The 21,437-nt window shown below is 43.2% G+C and overlaps 1 protein-coding gene across 1 annotated transcript in view; it reads left to right on the top strand.

Annotated features, from left to right (window-relative positions):
* SETD2 (SET domain containing 2, histone lysine methyltransferase) overlaps nt 1-21,437 on the top strand; it is a 482,526-nt gene that overhangs the window by 187,482 nt on the left and 273,607 nt on the right. The window contains 2 exon segments of the mRNA XM_030196916.1: nt 10,609-10,735; nt 20,580-20,714. Coding sequence (XP_030052776.1) covers nt 10,609-10,735; nt 20,580-20,714 — 262 coding nt within the window.

Here is a 21,437-nt window from a genome sequence, read left to right as displayed (position 1 = left end):
ATTAGGAAATAATATTGGGTAGACATCAGTAAAAGAAGGAAATGATAGAATTTGACAAAGAAATGCAACAGCTTCCCATTGTAGGAGATAAGCTGGGAAAATTCTTAATTTTAGGGACCTGAAAGTGATACCAAAGTTTTAGTGGGGACTGTGGCATTGCAACAGGAAATGGAAATAGTGAGACTAGTTTACTTTGCAGTTGTTTTCTGCCATCAGACTATTTGCATTTCAATATTACCTTAATGTATTTAAGATCTGGAAACGTGAAATGAGTGTTGACTAAGAAAAAGAAGTACTTTTCTCCCATGGGCATAATTGTTTTAAATTAATTATGGTCTGCGAAGGCCAAATAGTGTGAAAAAAAACAACCATCACAAAAGGAGATATTCACAAAACATTTGGCACAACAAGATACTGTTCCTGTCCAAAAGAAGATATTTGGTATGCGCAGTAGGGGCCAGTGGAGATGTTCTATTAATGTCCTCTCTGCCTTCAAATATGCCCATTAACAGAAATGAGACTGTTACCCCATCTCCCATCTGCTTCCAGTTGTACCCCTCTGGAGCTTTTTAGTAGGCTGAAGAGAGATTGAGGAGGATGGAATGAGCTTTGCCCTCTCTTTGCCTCCATAGAACTACACAAGATAGGAAAAAACAAATTTGTCTTTCTACATAAGGAAACACAAGCTATCATCATAAAGCTTTGTTAGATTTCCTCATGAATGTCATTCAGTGTATGAAAAGTGAGAATTTATTTTTATCATTTCAACTACAGTTTTTCCTGAATATAATAAAAGAACTCCTGCCAGCATACTATGGAAGTATTTGAACAATCCCCCTGGCTTTGCTTCCCTAAGCAACATAGAACGGTCTAGGGCTGTGCTGCTGAACTGGTGACGACATACACCACTGCTATTTTTGTCCCTTGGTCAGAGATATATTCCTTGTATCAGGCAGAGTGTTACATCCTGCTATATGAGGTTCAGGTTCTCCTGAGATCTGTCTACATATGTTACCAACCAGTGCCCAAGAATAAGGAGAGGGATAGCAAAAAAAATGGAGATAGTCTGACTATCAGGTTCTGGCAGTGGAAACTCTTGGGGTCAGGAAGTAGTTCATTATCATCTATTAATGGGCCCTAGGTAGGGAAATAAGTTTGGGGGGGGGGGGTTGTTTCTTTTAATTAAACAATTTTTATTGAACACAAAAGTGCAGAATAGTACAAACATCATAACAGTTCAACAATTTTCCATAAGCTGAATAACCCCCTTGCCTTCATCACCCAACAATATATATACAGTCCTCCCCAGATACCAATCCCTCCCAACTCAATCCCCACCTACCCTCCCATCTCCCATACTATTAATAAAAATGTTATTCTATTGAATACATACAGAACAAAAAGCAAGGAAGAGCAAGATAAAACAACTCCAAAAATAGAATACAACATCCCTGCCACAGGTAGGAAGATCCACAAAACAGAAAAATACCAGATATCAAATGTGTTCCATGAGGCAAACAAGTATTAAGGCTAAATGAAAGAGGCAAATTTTGGAATTTTCACACACATGCTCATTCTCACTGTCACAGCCTGAATTATCTCCAGAATATGTATTTAGAAAAATCATATATTTCTTTCCCACTAACATCATGTGGAAACAAGTAGCAATCTAATACAAGCATAAAAATTGGCATAAATAAAGCAAAGCATACGAATAAAAATATATGCAGTCTCAGTTTAAAAAGTCAAAATTGAGATGTACAAGTCGTGACGTCTCCAGTTTCAGTAGTATTTTTAAACAATCTGCAGGTGTAGAGGCTTTTCTAAAATACACAAGTGGGCGTTTATGCACTGAGTGGGGGCAGCATAAACATCCATTTTAGAAAAATAAATGTATAGAATGTTGATATATTCAAAGCCAGCACATAACTGGTTATGTTATAAACCGGCAACATAACTAGTTATGTGCTGCGACATAACTGGTTTTCTTCAAGAACAAGCAAGACATAGTATCTTACATATCTTTCTGACATTCCCTGACAGAGCCCTAGTGCGGACGCTACCCAGCGTTCTATTAATAAAGTCTTTGGTAGGCCCACACCACGCATGCATGAGTGCCATCCCACCTGCCCAAGTTGTGCAGGACCCACAGTTTTACTTTCTTGGCAGAGCTGAAAAGATGCATCTCCCATCATGGCAGTGAGTTAAACTTGGGTTTTTGGAATATTTTTGCCTTCTTGCTTTCATCTGTGTTCTACAGGACTTCTTTTATTTGTAGTTTCTCTTTCCCTTTCCACTTTTTCTTAGTCTTTTGGACTTTTTATTTTCTTTCCTTTTCTGGGGCTTGCAGCCATTTTGGGCCTGAACTCCTGGCCGGGATATAAAAAAAAAAAAAATAAAAAGAGGAGGGAGGGTGGTTGTCTTTCTGTTCTTTCCATCATTGAGCCATTTGTTTTCACCACAGCTATTTATTTATTTATGGCTTGCTTATATCCCACATATTCCCACACATGCAGGCACAATGTGGCTTACAAAAAGTTAAATAAAATCACAAAATAGGAAACTTAGAAAAGTATACAAGGAGGAGGCAGGATGAAAAACATCTAACAGGGTGAATCTAACAGGGTAAGGGTCAAGGAGAGTGCATCAGTCAACGGTGAAAAGTGGGGAGTAAGTCTTGGCAAAGTAATAGGACTTTAACAACTTCTTGAAGAGGGAGTGGTCCGCTTGGGTTTTATGGTGTTGCAGGAGTGCATTCCAGTGCTTAGGACTCCAATAGCGGAAGGACGAGGCGAAGATCCTCTTGTACCTGACACCCTTACAGTTTGGGAAGTGCAGATGGAGATAGGAACGAGCAGCAGGATTGGCATTTCTGGGCGGAAGGTCGATCAAGGGGTGCATGTATGTTCCAGAAGCTTGCCAATGGGTTTGAACGGTGCACAGACTGTATTAGAGCCATGTCTGCGACTGACCCATGTGACATATGCCTAAAATGTTTAGGGTGTGACCATGACTCTTTTCTGTGTCCTCAAATGCAGTAGAGAACTCAGGAAAGTAGAGAAACTGCGTGAGTAACTTTTTGGCATGCAGAAATCTGATACAGTGGCATCAAGAGCATTGGTCCCCACGGCTTCTGAAGCTGAACTAGACACTGGCGACACATTGTCATTGAGAAGGTCCCCCGCCTCAAGGTCAAGTGCCGGTAGGAACCGTCCAGGCCAAGCATCTTTGGACCCGACACTGAGGACATGTGGAATCCGCTTTGTCCTCTTTGGCACTGAAGGACTCTGATGCTGGGGACTGAGCAAAGGCAAATTACCACCAATATCAGTTCTCCTCAAAGCATGGTTCCAGGAACTCTGGGACATCAGCGTTGTCAGTTCCTGAGAAGTGTCAGCCCTGGGAGGATAGTTCCTTCTGTTAAAGCGCTGCCAAAACACCAGTCTCCCTGAAGATGGGACACCACTTCAGTTCGGCACCAAAATCTGTGCAGGCTGTCCCCACACCGGCACCACCCTACCTGTACTGATGCCTACCCTCAAAGAGCAGTTCATGGTCATGCTACAAGAGGAGCTGGAGCACATCCTGAGGCGTTGTGATGGTGAAGCATTGAGAGCACTTGCGCCAACTGTGGAACTGCTCTAGCCTATCTTTGAGACTTATGCTCTACCTGTTGTGTGTTCGTTGATGCTGGTGCTCACCGGGCATTGGGGCCAGCACTGACTGACTGCGGTGGTACTCTCCATCCCATCGGGGGAGGAAGCTACCCCGGAGTCCCAAATAGGACCCACACCTCTGCGCCCTCACTCTGGCCCTAGAAAACTTTTCAGAAGGCCGATGCTGATGCAGACCCAGACCACCCACAATTATTTCTTCACTGAGTCTATTAGACTGTTCCTGGGCATCTGAGGAGGAGTCGGAGGATTTATTTTGGAGTAGAGGTTCCATAGCATTCCTTCAGATCCTTTCCTGCTGCAGGAGAGGAGGAAATACACCCCCACCCCCCCAAAGGGAGGAAATGGAGGCCATTTATTTAAGTTGGAAGTTGAGGATGAGCCCAGAGCTCCTTCTAAGGAAGCTATGACAGTGCCTGTTCACAACATCTTGAAGGAGACACAGATGAAGAAATGGGATATCTGTGCAGGTTGTCCCTAAGAAGATGGACTCCATGTATAGGACCCAGAAGGCTCCTGGGTTTGGAAATCCATAATTGTAATTCCACTCTCAAAAGAGCCAGACGTTCGAGGACCCATGCTTTGGTTCCCCCAGGTTGCGATGCTCGTACTCTGGAGTCTTTGGGGAAGAATGTTTAAAGGGCTTAATACTCATTTCCCTCATTCAATCCTTTTCTACACAAGCATATACTTGAAGTCCTTCATAGGCACTTTGCTTGACATTTCAGATACGCTCTCACATGCCTTCACCAGGTAGCCACTAAGCAGAAAGAGAACAAGGAGCATCTGGCTTGGGCTACTCTTGATACTTTTGATGTGGCATCCAGGCTTTCTACTGCTAGTATTGGCATGCACAGAATCTCAGGGCTGTGCGCACGCGCCTGTGGACCTTGAACCAGCAGTTCAGGAAGAGCTGGTGGACTTCCCTTGCCAAGTCATCAATAGAAATTAAAATAAAACATGGAAAAGAAAATAAGATGATACCTTTTTTATTGGACATAACTTAATACATTTCTTGATTAGCTTTCGAAGGTTGCCCTTCTTCGTCAGATCGGAAATAAGCAAATGTGTTAGCAGATAGTATATATAAAAGAAACATCAAAGCATTACTTTGACAGTCTGACAGAGTGGGAGGGTGAGGGTATGCATGGGGACATCAAAGCATTTCATTGATATTCTAACAGGATGGGTGTTGGTAGGTGAGAGGAGGGTAATAAACAGAGAAATACAGCTTTATGGTTTATAATGGGTTAGAAAACCATCAATGATGGCTATGTACAAACATCTATATACAAGAAACCCACAGACAGATGCAGCTGCCTCCACAACTCCAGCTTCCACCCTTCATATACAAAAAGATCCATTATTTACAGCCAAGCAACAAGATACCACCGTATCTGCTCGGACCCAGAGGATAGAGACAGACACCTTGAAACCCTGACTTCATTCTTCAAACAGGCTACAACCCCAAAATAATCTCCAAGAATATTGCCTCCTCCCTCAAAACACCCAGGGAAAATCTGCTACAGTACAAAGAAAAAAAAAAAGCCACAGACAGAATTCCCCTTGTAGTGACATACAACCCAGAGCTGGAGAAACTGAGGAAAATCATAAGAGACCTACAGCCGCTACTCCAGGAAGATGAATTACTGAAAAAGAGATTCCCATCCCCACCAGTGCTGGCCTTCCGATAGCCACCAAACTTAAAACACAGGCTGATCAGAAGTAAACTCCCAACACAGATGGAAAAAGAAAAGGGCACGTTTCCTTGTAAGACAGCCAGCTGCAAACTATGCCAAAACATTTCACAAGACCCCACAGTCATTCACAAAGGAAAACTATTCAACATAAAGGACTATTTTACATGCTCATCTTCCAATGTGGTATATATCATTCAGTGTAAAAAATGAAACGAAGGATGCTATATTGGAGAAACAGGCCAGATGCTTAAGACAAGATTCAATCTGCACAGACATCACATGAAAATAGCCAGTGCCAGTCAAGCCCCCACCCCTGTGGGCCAACACTTTACAAGATCAGAACACTGCACCAGTGATTTCACAGTAAGAATACTGAGAGGTAATTTTAAAACAATACAGGAAAGTAAGACCTTTGAAATAAGAATGATTGAATATTTTGACACCCAACAAACAGGACTTAATAAGGATCTGGGTTTTCTAACCCATTATAAACCATAAAGCTGTATTTCTCTGTTTATTTCTCTGTTTATTACCCTCCTCTCACCTACCAACACCCATCCTATTAGAATATCAATGAAATGCTTTGATGGCCCCATGCATACCCCCACCCTCCCACTCTGTCAGACTGTCAAAGTAATGCTTTGATGTTTCTTTTATATATACTATCTGCTAACACATTTGCTTATTTCCGATCTGACGAAGAAGGGCAACCTTCGAAAGCTAATCAAGAAATGTATTAAGTTATGTCCAATAAAAAAAGGTATCATCTTATTTTCTTTTCCATGTTTTATTTTGTTTAATTTCTATTGATAACCTTTAAGAGTGGACTAACACGGCTGCCACACCTCTCTACTTGCCAAGTCAGTAACCTTTTTTGGGACAAGGTGGAAGAGGTGGCAGACTTCATCAAGAAGATAACAGAGCCCACTCCTGTGGCCTCTACATTTTGGAGGTTTTCGGGGGGGGGGAGGGGGGGGAGACAAAAAGGTACGCAGTACTCTCAAAGGCATAGGTTTGTCCCTTCCTCCCACCCTCATCAGCAGGCCAGCCTCTGTGCTCCTGTCAGCAGCAGTGGACTCAGAAGAACCAGCAAGCTCCCCAGTCTAAGCAGGGGATGAACTTTTAAGTGGCTCCAAGAGAGCATAACTACCATAAAAGTATCCTGGATGACCTACTAGTAGGAGGAGGGAGGCTAGTTTTTTCCCCAAGCAAGGTGGCCCCATGCAACTTCAAACCAGTAAGTTCTACAAATAATTTGAGCAGGTTACACCTTTCAGTTGGCATCAAACTCCTCCCCTGTAAATTGCCCACCGAGAACAGCAAACTTTTGCTCTCAGCACAGGGAAGTGTTTGTAACTCTCTTCCCTTCTAAAGGCTTATTAGGGGAAGAAGGGAAGGGATTTTATTCCAAGTACCTACTCATACCCCAAAAGATGGGGGGGTGGGGTTCTGTCCCATCTTAGACCCTAAGGAGCCTTAACAAATATCTGGTCAAAGTAAAGTTCAGGATGATTTCTGTTAATAATTAGCGTGTTCCCACTAATTACTCTGACGTCGAGCTCCATAATCAGAAGGACATGCTGGGATAGATTTATAAGTTTATTTCATACTTACAGAAAGGCAAGCTTTACACAGAAAGGCATCGCAGTACAGGCATTCAGCTATTGGGAGAGCAGCACGTCGTAACACATGGCATATGCCTTCACAGGTTACTGGCTTCTCCGAGGCACTGCTTAGGTATCAGACTTTTTATACTTTTTTGTTCCCATAGATCCCTATGAACATTTTACTTTCCCACCTGCACTTTCGTTATAATTGGCACATACATCCAATTATGACCAAGTTTCTACTTCGGAGAGTTTGCTTATCTCTCATCCAATTAGGACCAAGTTTCAACCTTAGCAAGTTTTTCTTATCTCCAAGCTTCGCTCATCCTTAAATTTAACTTTTCTGCACCTGGCCCAATTATTTTTTACTAGTAAAAACGGCCCGTTTCTGGCTGAAATGAAACGGGCGTTAGCAAGGTTTTGCGCGGAGTGTGTATGTTTGAGAGAGTGTCTGTGAGAGTGAGAATGTGCAAGTGTGTGTGTGTGACAGAGAGTGGGTGTGAGTGTGTCTGTGAGAGAGCGTGTGTGTATGTGTGAGTGAGTGTGTGCGAGTGCGTATGTGAGACAGTGAGTGTCCTTCCCTGTCCCCCCTGTCAGTTGTCAGGACTGGGGGGACTGTGGACAGTCATGAAGGCAGCCCCTACCAAAATAATGAAAGCAAGACCATTTGTATAATAATCACTGCATTCCAGAGAACAAAATGGAGCAAGTTCCCACATGCTATCTTTTGCTTTCTGTATTCAGTAGCTGACAGGCTTGCTAGACTTACCTAAGTGGCTGCAGCTGCAATACACTGAAAAGAAAGCAAGGAAACCTATGAGACGTAGATACGGCCGTCCCCTTGGCCTCTGACGCTCCTCCCTTCTTCTATTTGACTTCCCTCTGATAGGTCCGTCATTCGGTGTGATGCTCCTCCCTTTTCCTGTTTCAGTTCCCTTTGATAGGTCAGAGCGGTGCAGCTGTTACACTCCTCACTTCTCTGATAGGTAAGGGCGGGGCAGAGATGTAGTGTGCTTTAAAATGGTTACAGAGCTTCGAACATACGAACTGTTGAAGCCTCAGAGTGTGCTTTAGAACGTTGAGGGTGCTTTTTATGTGCAGATGGGGCGTGGCCTACGGCCCAGATGGGTGTGGCTGAGACTGAGGGTGAGTAGTCCGAATAGCCTAGCCTACCAGGAGGACAGGAGTTCAGGACAGATGGAGTGAGCTTCAGAACGTCTGAGGGGGGATTTTATTTATATAGATAGTTTCTCAGCATGCCTATGTCCAGCTGTACACAACCCTTGTCAACTTTGTAACTCTGCCAAGCGTGATCAGGCTGTCACATTTCTTCAGTGAAGTATCAGGACTGAGAGATCCTATGATTTTACAGGCCTAGTTTGCTTAAAAAGCCTGAACCTGTTTTTCACTGCATTCAATTTGTGACAATTATTTACATTTCCTTGGGCACCCTTTTTCCCATGATTGAGAAAACCTATTGGCTTTTTCTCTCTGCACTTAAAGGATGCTTATACCCATATTCATGCCCGACCAAGCAAAGGAAGTATTTCAGGTGAGGAAACACCACTACCAGTATCATGTCCTGCCCATTGGCCTTGTGTTGTCTCCTAGAATGTTCACAAAATGCATCACTATGCAGACTGAAAGTTCACGTTTCCCTACTTGGACAATTGGCTGGTCAAGAGCACATCAAGGGAAGGTGCTCAAGTATCAATGCAGAGAACTATTGGGATGTGAAGCTACTAGGATTTGTTATCAACTACCTCATCTCCCATCTGCTTCCAGTTGAACATTTCCATAGGCTAGCATTTAAGGCGACTATTTTAAAGTTACCATAGTATAAAGCACGACTAATAGGCCCAGGAAGCATCAGTTTAGACTTTTTAACTTTAGCCATTTCAAAGACATATATATCAATACAAGTAGAAAACAAGGTAGGGTCATAGTTGTGAATATCTGGTTAAAATTATTTGCTAGAGAAAGTAACCTTTGGAGAGAACCTCTTGCAAGAGTTTTCCTTTTAAGATCAACACTGTTCAGTTATCTGTCAGTCAAACACAGTGACTGATTAAAAAGAAAAGTTTCCATAAAAGCTTTCTTGGATTGAAGGTGCATCTCTTCCCTGATGTGACTAAAGAAACTCAAAAACGGAGACAAAGATTTTTACTTATGCGTCCAGGTGTAATTCAGTTAGATGCTTCTTTCTTCTTAAAGTACCCTTGTAAATGTCGGATTAAATATCAATCTAATAAGTATGTCTTCTATGATCCGTCTCAGCTCTCCTCCTTCTTGGCTGCAAAAGGTCAGGGGAGTAATTAGTATGAGCTCTATGTGAAGAAAGGGTACTTTGACTTTCTTAAATGGAAATCCAGCCTAGTTTAGCTTACTTGAGAAATTCTTTTTCTTTCCTTTATTATCCACAATGGTAAATTTTGAATCCTATTAATGAGGACTTTGATTAACTTGCTATGTAATTCTTTAGTTATTTGGTGTTTGTAACTTGCTATAATTTTGCTGAACAGTATAGTTATTTTCTTGACAAGTGTGTTAACCTTGCTTTGATATAAATGTAAATGTATAAATAAATAATAAAAAAAAAGAAAAGTTTCAAAGGGCCCTACTGGTATAGTGTTTGAAGTGTGAATCATTAAGGAAGCATAAGCATATACGTTAAGACAGGACTGAGTTCCCCTTGTCCAGAAGAGGGTGCTGTGTGAGGGCTTCCACAGAAGGAAAAAATCTTCACTGGCAGAATTTGCTGGGAAATTGTTCTTAAACGTGAGAAAGGTAGACTTAGAGTTAAATAGGTAACTTCAAGGACTTTATTTTAAGTTACTCTGCTCACTTAGTAAAGGAGTTTAAGGAATAGTTTTAATTAACACATAAAGTTTCTGTTATAGTTCTATGGGCAAGCATTTAAGAGGGCTGTTTTAAAGTTAGCATAGTATCAGTATAAATCACAGGAGCTCAGAGAGGTTCTAGTGGGTCCTCTTAAAGATTTGTTTAATAAATCCTTGGAGATGGAGGAGGTTCCTTGGGATTGGAGAAGAGCGGATGTGGTCCCTCTTCACAAAAGTGGTGACAGAGAAGAAGCTGGAAACTACAGGCCGGTAAGCCTCATCTCGGTTATTGGAAAAGTAATGGAAGCAATGCTGAAGGAAAGGCTAGTGAATTTCCTGGAATCCAATAGGTTAAATAGGTCCCTGCTTCACCCTGAAATTCCCCTTCTCTCTGTTGTTGTTTTGTTTTGTTTTTTTACCTTGGGTTTCCTGACTGTTCTGTCCCAGTTAATCTTAGCCCTTTACCTTTTTCCTCTATATTTCAATTATCTAGCTTAAATCACTAAGTATTTAATTATATCTGTTCCTAACTCAAGTTTTACTAGTCTAACATTATATGATGGATTTTACTTTCTGTTAATATGTTTTGAACATGTTTATGCCTTTCTAATTGTTAAGTAAGCTACATTGAACCTGAGGGGGCTAATGTTGGGAAATAGATGTAATATAGATATCTATATCTATCCTATAGATATATATAAGTTAACATAGTATGGTAGTTCACTTTCAGTGGCCTATGTGTACGTGTTACCTCAGTCACTAAAACGTCTTTTGTTTCCTGGAGCAGCAAAGAAGCTCAGAAGTGCTTTTGTGGTTCAGCACACTGCCGGGGTTACCTTGGAGGCGAGAACAGAGTCAGCATCCGTGCTGCTGGAGGGAAAATGAAGAAGGAACGATCTCGCAAAAAAGATTCAGTGAGTTCATGTATATATATATAATTATTTTTTTTTTTTTTTTAATGTTGACAAGGAGATGTTCCCTTCATACATGTTTGTTTGAGTTTGCTAGTAAATGTGCTATTAATCATGTCAATTTTTTTAAAACTTAACTTTGATGAAGTTGTTAAAAAAAAAAGCAACGCTGAAGAGATTGTCCAGGTGGCAGTACTGTATATATTGCTATGTGAAAGGACCCCAGTTTGGGTCTTAAGTAGCTTAGGTCAGCTATGGCTAGTGATTCTAAGGAGATATTGTTCAGATTTTTGAGTGTGGGTAGGGGAGGGTTGTAGTTATCCTTAATGTCTACTAAAATAGGGGGAAAATTGCTGACCAATTATGACGTCTCATGTCACCAGAATCCAAGATTAGTTTTGATTGAGGTGGAATGTGGGAGTGTCACGCAACGCCTGAGTACTATCCCTAGCAGTCACTTGAGAGTTAACCCTATGGCTACCTGGAGGGAATCCTTCCCAGGCCCATCTGCACCTACACACTTGTGTCTACACTGGCATACCCTCCACCCACCTGCTGGGTCCTGCTTGCCTCCCACCCGCAAGTTATTTCCTTGGTGGTTTCTAGGGGCACTTGGGCCACAATCCCTGGGGTCCCACAGTTCCTGGAAAACACCAACAGACTGAGAATACAAACTACCAGGATTCTTAGTCAGTCCAGGACAACAGACCTAACAAACTAAAATAGGTTTATTATTAAAAAAAAAAATAGAACAGTGAACTGTAAAAGTTCAAACAGTAACAGGTAAAATAACAAGGATTTGGTGTTACATCTAGCTGAACACTTTTTACTACCTAAGTAGTACCTGGGGAGGTCAGGAAAAGTAACTTCACAGGAGTTGAACAGGGTCTCGGTGCAGATGTCTGCTTCCTCCATGTTCCCAACTGAGACGGGAGAATTCTAGCACATTCTGGGCTAGGTCTTTGGCTTCAGAGCCAATCAGGGCACAGAGTATTAGCACTGAGGGTGTTTGTCCAATGACACTGCGTGCTACTTTTTTGGGAATGTAGCTAAAAAGAAAACAGACCTCAGTTACAGCTAAATTCAGAGGACAGACACCACCTGCTAGCCAAACAAGGGAAATATACTGAAGGGGAAGAAAAGTGTCACAGGGCAGCTTTACAAATCACAAAGCATGAAAGTCCCCAGTTTTGCCACAGGAAGTAATTCAGAAATTACAGTGGCCACTACTGGACGACCAGCCCCTCAGTCAGTTAGTATATTTCCAGCAGGTGGTGGACAGCTTCTCTCCAGCTCCTGGTTTCTGTGGCTTTTTGAGGGTGTTTCTGGGCTAGGCCTAGCCAGTTGAGCCTGGGGGTGTGTGTGGCCAAAGGAGCCATCCTTAGGGACATACTTGGTGGTCCAGGTCCCTGCTTTACCCTGAAATTCCGCTTCTCTCTGTTTTTTTTACCTTGGGTTTCCTGACTGTGCTGTAGCCTTCCTCACAAAAAAAAAAAAAAAACAAACAAACAACAAAAACAGACAGCGTTAAAGGACATATAAAAATCCTGTGCCTGGGAAAAGTTTCTTCTTGTGAGCCGCTAGGGCCTCCTGGGAGACTGCACTGCTGCCAGAGAATTGTGCTATTGCTTTTCTCCTGCGGTGAGTGTTTTTTCTGCTTTCTGCTCAGTTGGGGATTTTAGCTGTGTGGCATATGGCAGTGGAGACAGTGAAATGAGAAGAGACGGTTGGCAGTGGAACTTTGCTTCCCTGCCAGTGGTTCTGGTTTTTTAGTCTTTGTGGTGGCTGATGTTGTATAATTCCCCCCCGCCCTCCCACCAGAAATTTTCCTGTCAGTTTGTTAATCCGCCATGTTCTTTGGCAGTGCCTGTGACTTGGAGGGCAGCACGGATCAGCAGTATGCTTAACTGCTGCACTAATGACTTTGTTCCCATTGCTCTTGTTTTCCTGCTCCTGGCGCATCTGTTCTCCAAGGACAAGCAGGCTGCTTGTTCTCACATGTGGGTTGACGTCCACGGTGGCCCAGGAATCGGGAAAAATTTTGCAAGCAAAATAATAGTCTTTCTAGAGAGTTCCTTTGCACGAACAACTTCCCGCCTGCTGCGCAAGCGTGCCTCTTTAGTTGGTTTTTTTCTCCGCGGTGGGGTGCTGTTCGTTTTATGCATCACTCCTTTCTCAGGCCCAGGAAGAACTTCTCTGTGAGAATCGCTACGGTAGTATGGCTTGGTAATAGTGAACACAGTAGCTGCTGCTCAGCTGAAACCTAGTGGCTAACTTTGGTTCTTGGGCAGCAAGATTAAAAAAAAAAATACTTTTTTTCCTTAAAGGGGCTCTACTCCTCAGTGCCTAGTACTCCATGGCTGAGTTGAGTCTTGTCATATTGGTGCGAAGAGTATCATCCACTATTAAAAGTACATTTCCTTTTTCAGTCTCAGACTCCCTTGGATACAGATTACTTTTTCTCAGCTGCAGTTCATCTTTCTCTGACAGCCACTGGTCTGTGTAACCTGGTCTTTAGAGTATCCTTACCAATCTGCCAGCACAGTCTTTTTTGTTCTGGCCTGCTTATACTTACATTCTGCAGGATCCCATATAAACACAAGCACCTTGTCTAGGTGATGTTCCTTGACACTCTGTGTTGGCTAGGTCCTGGTTTTGGATTGGGCTTCCTAGTGAAGGAAGTTTCTGATTTTCTCTTTTGCATATTAATTCTGCATACAAGAGGGAGTGTGAGTATCTTTTCCACCCTCGATCCCAAGTGGCTTAGGATCATTTAGCCATGAATGCTAGTAGCTATTTGATTGGTTTCTTGACTTCTGTCCCTTTTCTGTCTACTCTGTGTAATCATTTCTCCTGAGTTTCTGTCAGCCTGGCTTTCCACTTCTTCTTTGAGGGTGCACTCTCTCTTATTGATTCGATTGCCAGCCTCCTGCTTGTCTAGTGAAGTTGGCATACGTCCCCCTTCTCTGGAATGTAGTCCCACTTCTTCTTCCTAATTCCTGTGGATTGGGATTTTGTTTGAGGCTGCTATGCTCTTCATCTTATTACCTTGAGCATACTATTTTCTTTGAACTGTGGGACTTTGGAAGCTTCCGTGCATTGCTCTTTGGGAATCTCTTCTTTATCTTGTAAATATGTCTTTTTCTACCTTGCACAGTTCTAGCGCACCCTTCTCTGGACTGCTTTGTTACATCCCATAGGTCTGGACTAGTCTGGTAAGGATGTAATGGAAGGAAAAATATTTTACCTGCTCATTTTCTTTTCCTTTAGTCCTACCAGACCAGTCCAGAATCCTACCCTTCTATCGGTTACTCTCATGGGACATTGGTTTCCTCTCTTCTGTTGTTTAGCAGGTTGTTCACCTGCTGAGGTAGTCCGTCCACCTGAGTGGATGAACACCAAATCCAACAAAGTCAAAATGTAAACAGGGAAGTGGACCAGTGACTCCAGGAGACTGTGACATTAGTGGTGTATGATAAATAAACTGTAATGTAGACTCGACACAGTACTGTGTTTCAGCCACAGGCCTGCCTCAGGAGTCTTTGTGGTTCTTTTTTCGTGTATACAGTCCTGATAAAACTGGTCTACCTTTTCCTTTCCTGCTACCAGGTTAGCTGCTCTAGAACATCGTCTTTGGTGGCAGATCTTGTTTGACCATGTTCCTTGCACAGATGATATTTTGCCTGCTCTTTGTGCTCTGCAGTTGTAAGCTTCTAGGAACAATTCATTTTTCTTTGGTCCTTTTTTGCAGCCCAGGTGGTGAGGTCTTCAGTGCTAAGGTACTTCAGGGTCCTTCGGACTGCGATTTTTGACTTGAGGGGCGAATATCAGGCTGTCACTCTCCACCCCACGCTATTCCGTGAGTTCTTTGATAGTTCTATGCTGACTACTTCATAACTTCTTGGGGGAGATATGTGCTAGTGGCCCTGTGGTGGCAGAGTTGTCCCAACACAACAGTGAATTCAATGCCTCGCTGCCCTGGCTCTCTTATATTATGGCAGTGGTCATTTTATCCTTTTCAATAGCAGTGTGCCCATTGCAGTATGTTCCTTCCAGGGCAATCTGCTGCTGGCTTTGGCGAGGTCAACTGGTTCTGGCTATACCTGCTTATTGGCACTTGGTGACCAGTGCTAGATTGTCTTCAGAACTGATATCCTGATTGCTCTGTCAGGTGTTCCATAGTGTTGGTTTCCATTTATTCTACTATTTGCGACAGCTATGCTGCCTCTCTCCTTACATCAAGAAGGTAAGTCTTATCCCAGTTGTGCATGCCATGATAACATCAAGACCGGATTACTGCAATGCACTATACAATGGTCTGACTACAAAAGGCCTGCACCAGCTCCAGTTGATTCAGAATGCAGCAGCAAGAATCATAGAAGGTTGCAAGTGACATGACCACATCACACCATGTTTGCAAAATTTTCATCGGCTACCAGTACAATACAGGGCTAAATTTAAAACTCTGTCTTATCTTCAAGGCCCTGAAAGGAAATGGCCCTGGGAATCTGAAGAATAGGATGATCCTCCTCACACCGCCAAGGACACTAAGGTCCTCTCAAGGACTATCGCTAACCACACCCTCTCCAAAAGACATTACTCGATGTGATACCCACAAGCGAGCCTTCTCCAGAGTAGCCCCCACACTCTGGAATGCAGTACCTGAAAGGTTGCACTTAACACAAGACTATCTGTACTTCAGGATGCAGGTGAAAGCTTGGCTTTTCAACCAGGCCTTTAATGGAAGAAGTGACTAACTCGTTAGTCTCACTCACACTAGGGTTACCATTTTGTGTCCTCTGAAAAAGAGGACACATATCACGCCCCCTACCCCGCCCCCGCCACGCCCCCTTCGGGTCCTCGTTCCGCCCCTCTATTCCCCGCCCCCCGTCACATGGTTCCCCCCCCCCCCCCCCCCTCACATATTCCCCCCCTCACTTACTATCTAGCCCTGGTGGTCTAGTAGGGTCTTCTCTTCGGGGCAGGAAAGAGCCCCCTCTTTCCTGCCCGGAGCGCTGCCTGTCCTTGCCTGCTGCATCCTCCTCGGTCTGGCTGGAGATTCAAAATGGCCACCGAGAGTTGAAGTGGCCTCGCGAGAGTTCAACTCTCGGCGGCCATTTTGAATCCCCAGCCAGACCGAGGAGGATGATAGACAGGGGAGGCAGCGCTCCAGGCAGGAAAGAGGGGGCTCTTTCCTGCCTCGAAGACGTCACTAGACCACCAGGGAACATGGTAAGGAATGGGAGGGGACGGGAGTAGGGTTACCACGGCGCCGATCGCCCACCCACACGCACGCGCCTGCCCGCACCCGCGCCCACGTTTGTCCAGAAATCCGGACAAACGTGGGTGCAGGCAAAATCCGCCGGACGCCCCGGACATGCCCTCAAAAAGAGGACATGTCCGGGGAAATCCGGACGAATGGTAACCCTAACTCACACACACAAGGAGTGACTTGTGCTGCACATACTGCAGCCTGTTTATCCACTCCTACCGTAGCTGAGATAATATTTAACCATCTCTCTGACCTCATGTGCAAGTTTCTTTAAATCAGTCACCTTACTTTCTAACTCTTCTTACTCTCTTACCTATCTGTATGTTACATCTTTTCTTTACCCTTCATTATCAATTAAAATGTTCTATAACGTGTTGTGTTTACATTGTAAGTAGTATACTATGCCGTACTTTGTATTATTATCTGAATATTTTTACTACTACTACTACTACTAATTTCTATAAATCAAGGTAAGGTATACACATGAGTTTATCTTGGGCAGACTGGATGGACCGTGCAGGTCTTTTTCTGCCGTCATCTACTATGTTACTATGTTACTATATAGCGCTACTAGACATAACGCAGCACTGTACACTTGAACATGAAGAGACAGTCCCTGCTCGACAGATCTTACAATCTAATTAGGACAAACAGGACAAGTAAGAGATAAGGGAATTACTAAGGTGGGGATGATAAAATAAGGGTACTGAACAAGTGAGTAATGGGTTAGGAGTTAAAAGCAGCATCAAAAAGGTGGGCATTTAGCCTAGATTTGAAGACGGCCAGAAATGGATCTTGATGTATCGGCTCAGGAAGTCTATTCCAGGCATATGGTGCAGCAAGATAAAAGGAACGGAGTCTGGAGTTAGCAGTGGAGGAGAAGGGTGCAGATGAGATTTACCCAGTGAACGGAGTTCCCGGGGAGGAGTGTAGGGAGAGATGAGAGTGGAGAGGTACTGAGGAGCTGCAGAGTGAATGCACTTACAAGTCAATAAGAGGAGTTTGAACTGTATGCGGAAACGGATAGGAAGCCAGTGAAGTGACTTGAGGAGAGGGTTAATATTAGCATAGCGACATTGGAGGAATATGAGTCGTGCAGCAGAAATTTGAACAGATTGAAGAGGAGGAAGATGGGTAAGTGGGAGACGTGAGAAGCAAGTTGCAATAGTTTAAGCGAGAGGTGACGAGTGTGGATAAGGGTTCTGGTAGTGTGCTCAGAAAGGGCAAATTTTGGTGATATTATAGAGAGAGAAACGACAGGTTTTAGCAGTCTGCTGAATATGTGCAGAAAAGGAGAAGGAGATTTTTACTGTTGTAATTGTCTATTGCTCATGTTTGATCTATTCTTACTGTACACCGCCTTGAGTGAATTCCTTCAAAAAGGCAGTAAATAAATCCTAATAAAATAAATAAGTCTGTTATACTTTGCCAAAGTCCTATCCACTTCTTTTCACTAGAATGGGCTTTTCGGCACTTATTTGTCATGGGTGGCAAGTTCTACCTGCACTTCATGGACTGCAATGGTGAGGCTATACATGGTTTCAGTGGCCACCTGGCCCAGATCTGTCTGCTATATGGCCTGTGGCAAGCCCTGGTTTTGCAGCGGCAGTCTTCAGTGTCATGGTTTTCCCTGTTCTACATAGCCTTCATTTGGGTTATCTAGCCTGCCCTACAGGCCCTTCTGGTACAGTATCTAGCTGTCATTTATGTTGCTTTTAGTGACAAGTTCTGGCCAGTACCATATTTCTTTTGGAGGCGATGGCTTGTTGCCATTGCTGACACTGTCTGTCCTACTCTTTGGCCTTGGATGGAAACTAAAAAGAGTAAGACCTTTCTTCCCAAGGACCGTCTTCTGCAATCTGGTACAATCATTGGTACTCAGTCATCTAGACTACTGCAACGCACTCTACGCTGGCTGCAAAGAGCAAATAATCAAGAAACTTCAAACAGCTCAGAACAGCTAGACTCATATTCGGTAAAACAAAATATGAAAATGTGAAACCCCTACGAGAAAAGCTACACTGGCTCCCACTTAGAACGCATTACGTTCAAAATATGTACCCTAGCTCACAAAATCATTCACAGAGATGCCCCAGCCTACGTGTCAGACCTGATAGACTTACCACCCAGGAATGCAAAAAAATCATTCCGCACATTCCTCAATCTTCACTTCCCCAACTGTAAAGGTCTAAAATACAAACTAACACATGCCTCTACCTTTTCCTACTTGAGCACACAATTCTGGAACGCGCTGCCGCACAGCCTGAAAATGATCTATGAACTAACTAACTTCCGCAAACTACTGAAGACCCATCCCTTTAACAAGGCATACCACAAAGATCAACAAATGTGAACTCCTACAAATATACCCAGAATTGTCTTACAGCATTCACTTGTCACACTACTATCTTATTTCATCATTATCATGTTAAACAAGATCCTTATGTAATACTAAATGTATATTCTTTTATACATTTCCAACATTCATGATGTATTGTTAGCCACATTGAGCCTGCAAAGAGGTGGGAAAATGTGGGATACAAATGCAATAAATAAAATAAATAAATGTCTGGGATGCATTCTGTTGTCTTTGGTGCTATGGTCTACCCAGTACTGCATTTTCCTAATTGATTATATCTTGCCTGAACTACATGGCCTATGATGGCTAAGGCGGGCATGCATTGCTTTGCCTTGCCTTCAGGGATGGATCTTGCCTGCACTAGAGTGCTTTCAGTAGCATGATCTTGTCAGCTCTATTTGCTTGCTCTGACAAGGGACTAGCTTCTGTTTCCTTGCATTCAATGACAAGGGCTTCCCTACTGTTCATTGTCTGTCATAGCAAAGGCTTGCTGACACTGCTTTGCCTTCTCTGGCAAAGATTATCTGTACTGCATTGCCTGCCATAGCAAGGGTAGGCCTGTGCTGCTCTGCCTCCAAGGATGATTGTCTATGGCAAGGTCTTGCCTATATTGCATTTCCCCCATGGCAAAGGTCTAGCCTGCACTGCATTGCCTTTATGACTAGAGCTTGCTTGCTCTGGGTAGCCTACCATGGCAAAGGGTCCCTTGCTCTGCTTGGCCTACCATGGCTAGAGCTTGTCTGCATCATATTAACTACCATGGCAAAGTGCTTGCCAGTCATGTCTGGGCTTTCTTGCATTATGTTGCTTTCCAAGGTAAGGGTTTGCCTGTACTACATTGCGCTTCTGAACAAAGGCTAGGCTGCACTGCATTACCTACCACAAAAGTGGTCAGCCTGCACTACTTCATCTCTGTGGTGAAGCTTGCAGGCAGTACTTAGTCTACTGGCACTTCTATGCGGACTACACCACTTTTTGACCTATGAGGCCGAAGGCTGGTTTGTAATACTTTGTTTCCCAGGACAAAGGCTTGCCTGCACTACTTGGCCTACCAGGTAAAAGACCTTGCTAGTCTTACTTTGCCTTCCAGGGCAAAGGGTTTCATGCGCTACATTGGCTATCAGGGTGCAGGCTTCTCTTGCCTTGGCACATGCTATTTTGTCTACGATGGCAGGGAATTGTGGTGATGAGTTTGCTTGCACTACATTATATTCAGGACCAGGGGCTGCCGTGCTCTACATTGACTACCATGGCTGTGGCGTCACTGTGTGCCAGTGTCAGCCATGGCAAGGGCCTTCCTGAACGCCGTCATCTTCAGTAGCAAAGGCATCTGTGTATTCCATAGCCTACTATAGCTGGGGCTGTCTTGTTCTCCATTGCCATCAGTAGCCAGCTTCAGTCTACTCACCATTGCCTTCATTGACCAGATCCGGACTGTACCAGTTCAGTTCTTTGGTTTTGTATTGTTGGTGCTTTCAGAGCCCTGCTGGTTCTTCGATATCTCTACTGGCTCAGTTTTCTTGACAGTACATTGGCTTCGATATCAGGTTCTGCCTGCTCTCTATTGCCTTTCAATGCCAGATACTGCCTTCGATACTGTGACAAGGCATTGCTCACATATCTTGCATATCGGTGGAAACGTGCTAACTGTACTAAAATGCCTTGTGGATTCATGCACTGATTGAAGATCCTATTCTGACTACGCTGGGGGTTCTTCAATGTTTAGAGGATGGTTATTCTGCCCAGATTTGGCTTTGCAGGAGCTCCAATATGCTCTGCCTTTATGTTTCTAAGTTGTGTTTCCAGGCCTCCATTTAGGGACAGAATAATATCCTGGAGTGCCTATATGTTACTTGCCTTATACTAAAGGAGATATCACACTGCTTTGTCAGGAAAAATACTGAATTCCTGTGCATGCACGGTGGCCTTATAGGTTGAATCAAGAGGAACTACTTTGATTCTCTGTTTACTTCTGCTAGTTGGCAGAAACAACTACTCACAGGTCTGGACTGGTTGGTAGAACTAAAAAAAAAAAAAGAAAATTAGCAGGTAAGATATAATTTTTCCTTAGTTAATATATTCAAAAACAAATGAAGTGGGGTTCTCTGAAATATATCAGACCATTGCTCTTGCATTGCACATGAGATGTAATATTAGAGGATCAACTCTCAAGGTGATAAAATAGTGCCTAACCCAACATTTTTCTGCCTGTCTAGGTGGACGGTGAATTGGAAGCTCTACTTGAGAATGGAGAGGGACTTTCAGACAAAAACCAAGTTCTTATTTTATCTCGGCTGATGGTTCGAATTGAGACTTTGGATCAGAAACTTACTTGCCTCAAATTGATACAGGTGAGGAAATTGCTATCCATTACATGAGTAAGGGTTTGTTTTTGTTTGTTCTTTTTGTCTTTGAATTCTTCTGAGGAAGAAAATAAACTCTCCCCTTGCCCAGTATTATGGTACTTAAAAGAATAAATTATTAGCCCATTTTCTACCCCCTTACTCACCAGAAGTAAATCAGCTTCAGGGAGCCTGCAACAAATGAAAATGTAATCAAATCAAATGAGAGCTTGCAGCAGTCATGGGTAGGTAGAGAGAAAAGGAATTTCTTTTCACATTTCTTATAGTTTTGTTTAAGGAGACAAAGATTATTATTATTATTCTCCGAGGACAAGCAGGCTTATAGATTCTCACTAGTGGTGACGCTGACCCATGTCACCCGATCAGTTCTTTTTCTACTGCGGTGGGGAGAGGACTTGTTTTTTATTGTCTCCTCACATCGCTTGGTCCTAAAGAGCTTTTTGTGCCTTTCGGCTATTTTTTTTTGTCATTTTTTTTCATCCATTATTGTGTTCCTGTTTTGCAACCTCCTTTTTTGTTTTCCCTTAAGTTTTTATTTTATTTGTTTGTTACATTTGTATCCCACATTTTCCCACCTATTTGCAGGCTCAGTGTGGCTTACATAGTACCGGAGAAGCGTTTGCTGACTCTGATGTGAACAAATACATAGTGAGTAGGGGTAAGATAAAGTTGATGTGGCACAGTCACATTAGGGAATCATATGGCGGTAGA

This window comes from Microcaecilia unicolor, chromosome 1 (assembly GCF_901765095.1).
Source record: "Microcaecilia unicolor chromosome 1, aMicUni1.1, whole genome shotgun sequence".
Taxonomy (NCBI): domain Eukaryota; kingdom Metazoa; phylum Chordata; class Amphibia; order Gymnophiona; family Siphonopidae; genus Microcaecilia; species Microcaecilia unicolor.
Note: the sequence above shows the minus strand (reverse complement) of the source record. Positions and strands in the feature narration are given on the sequence as shown.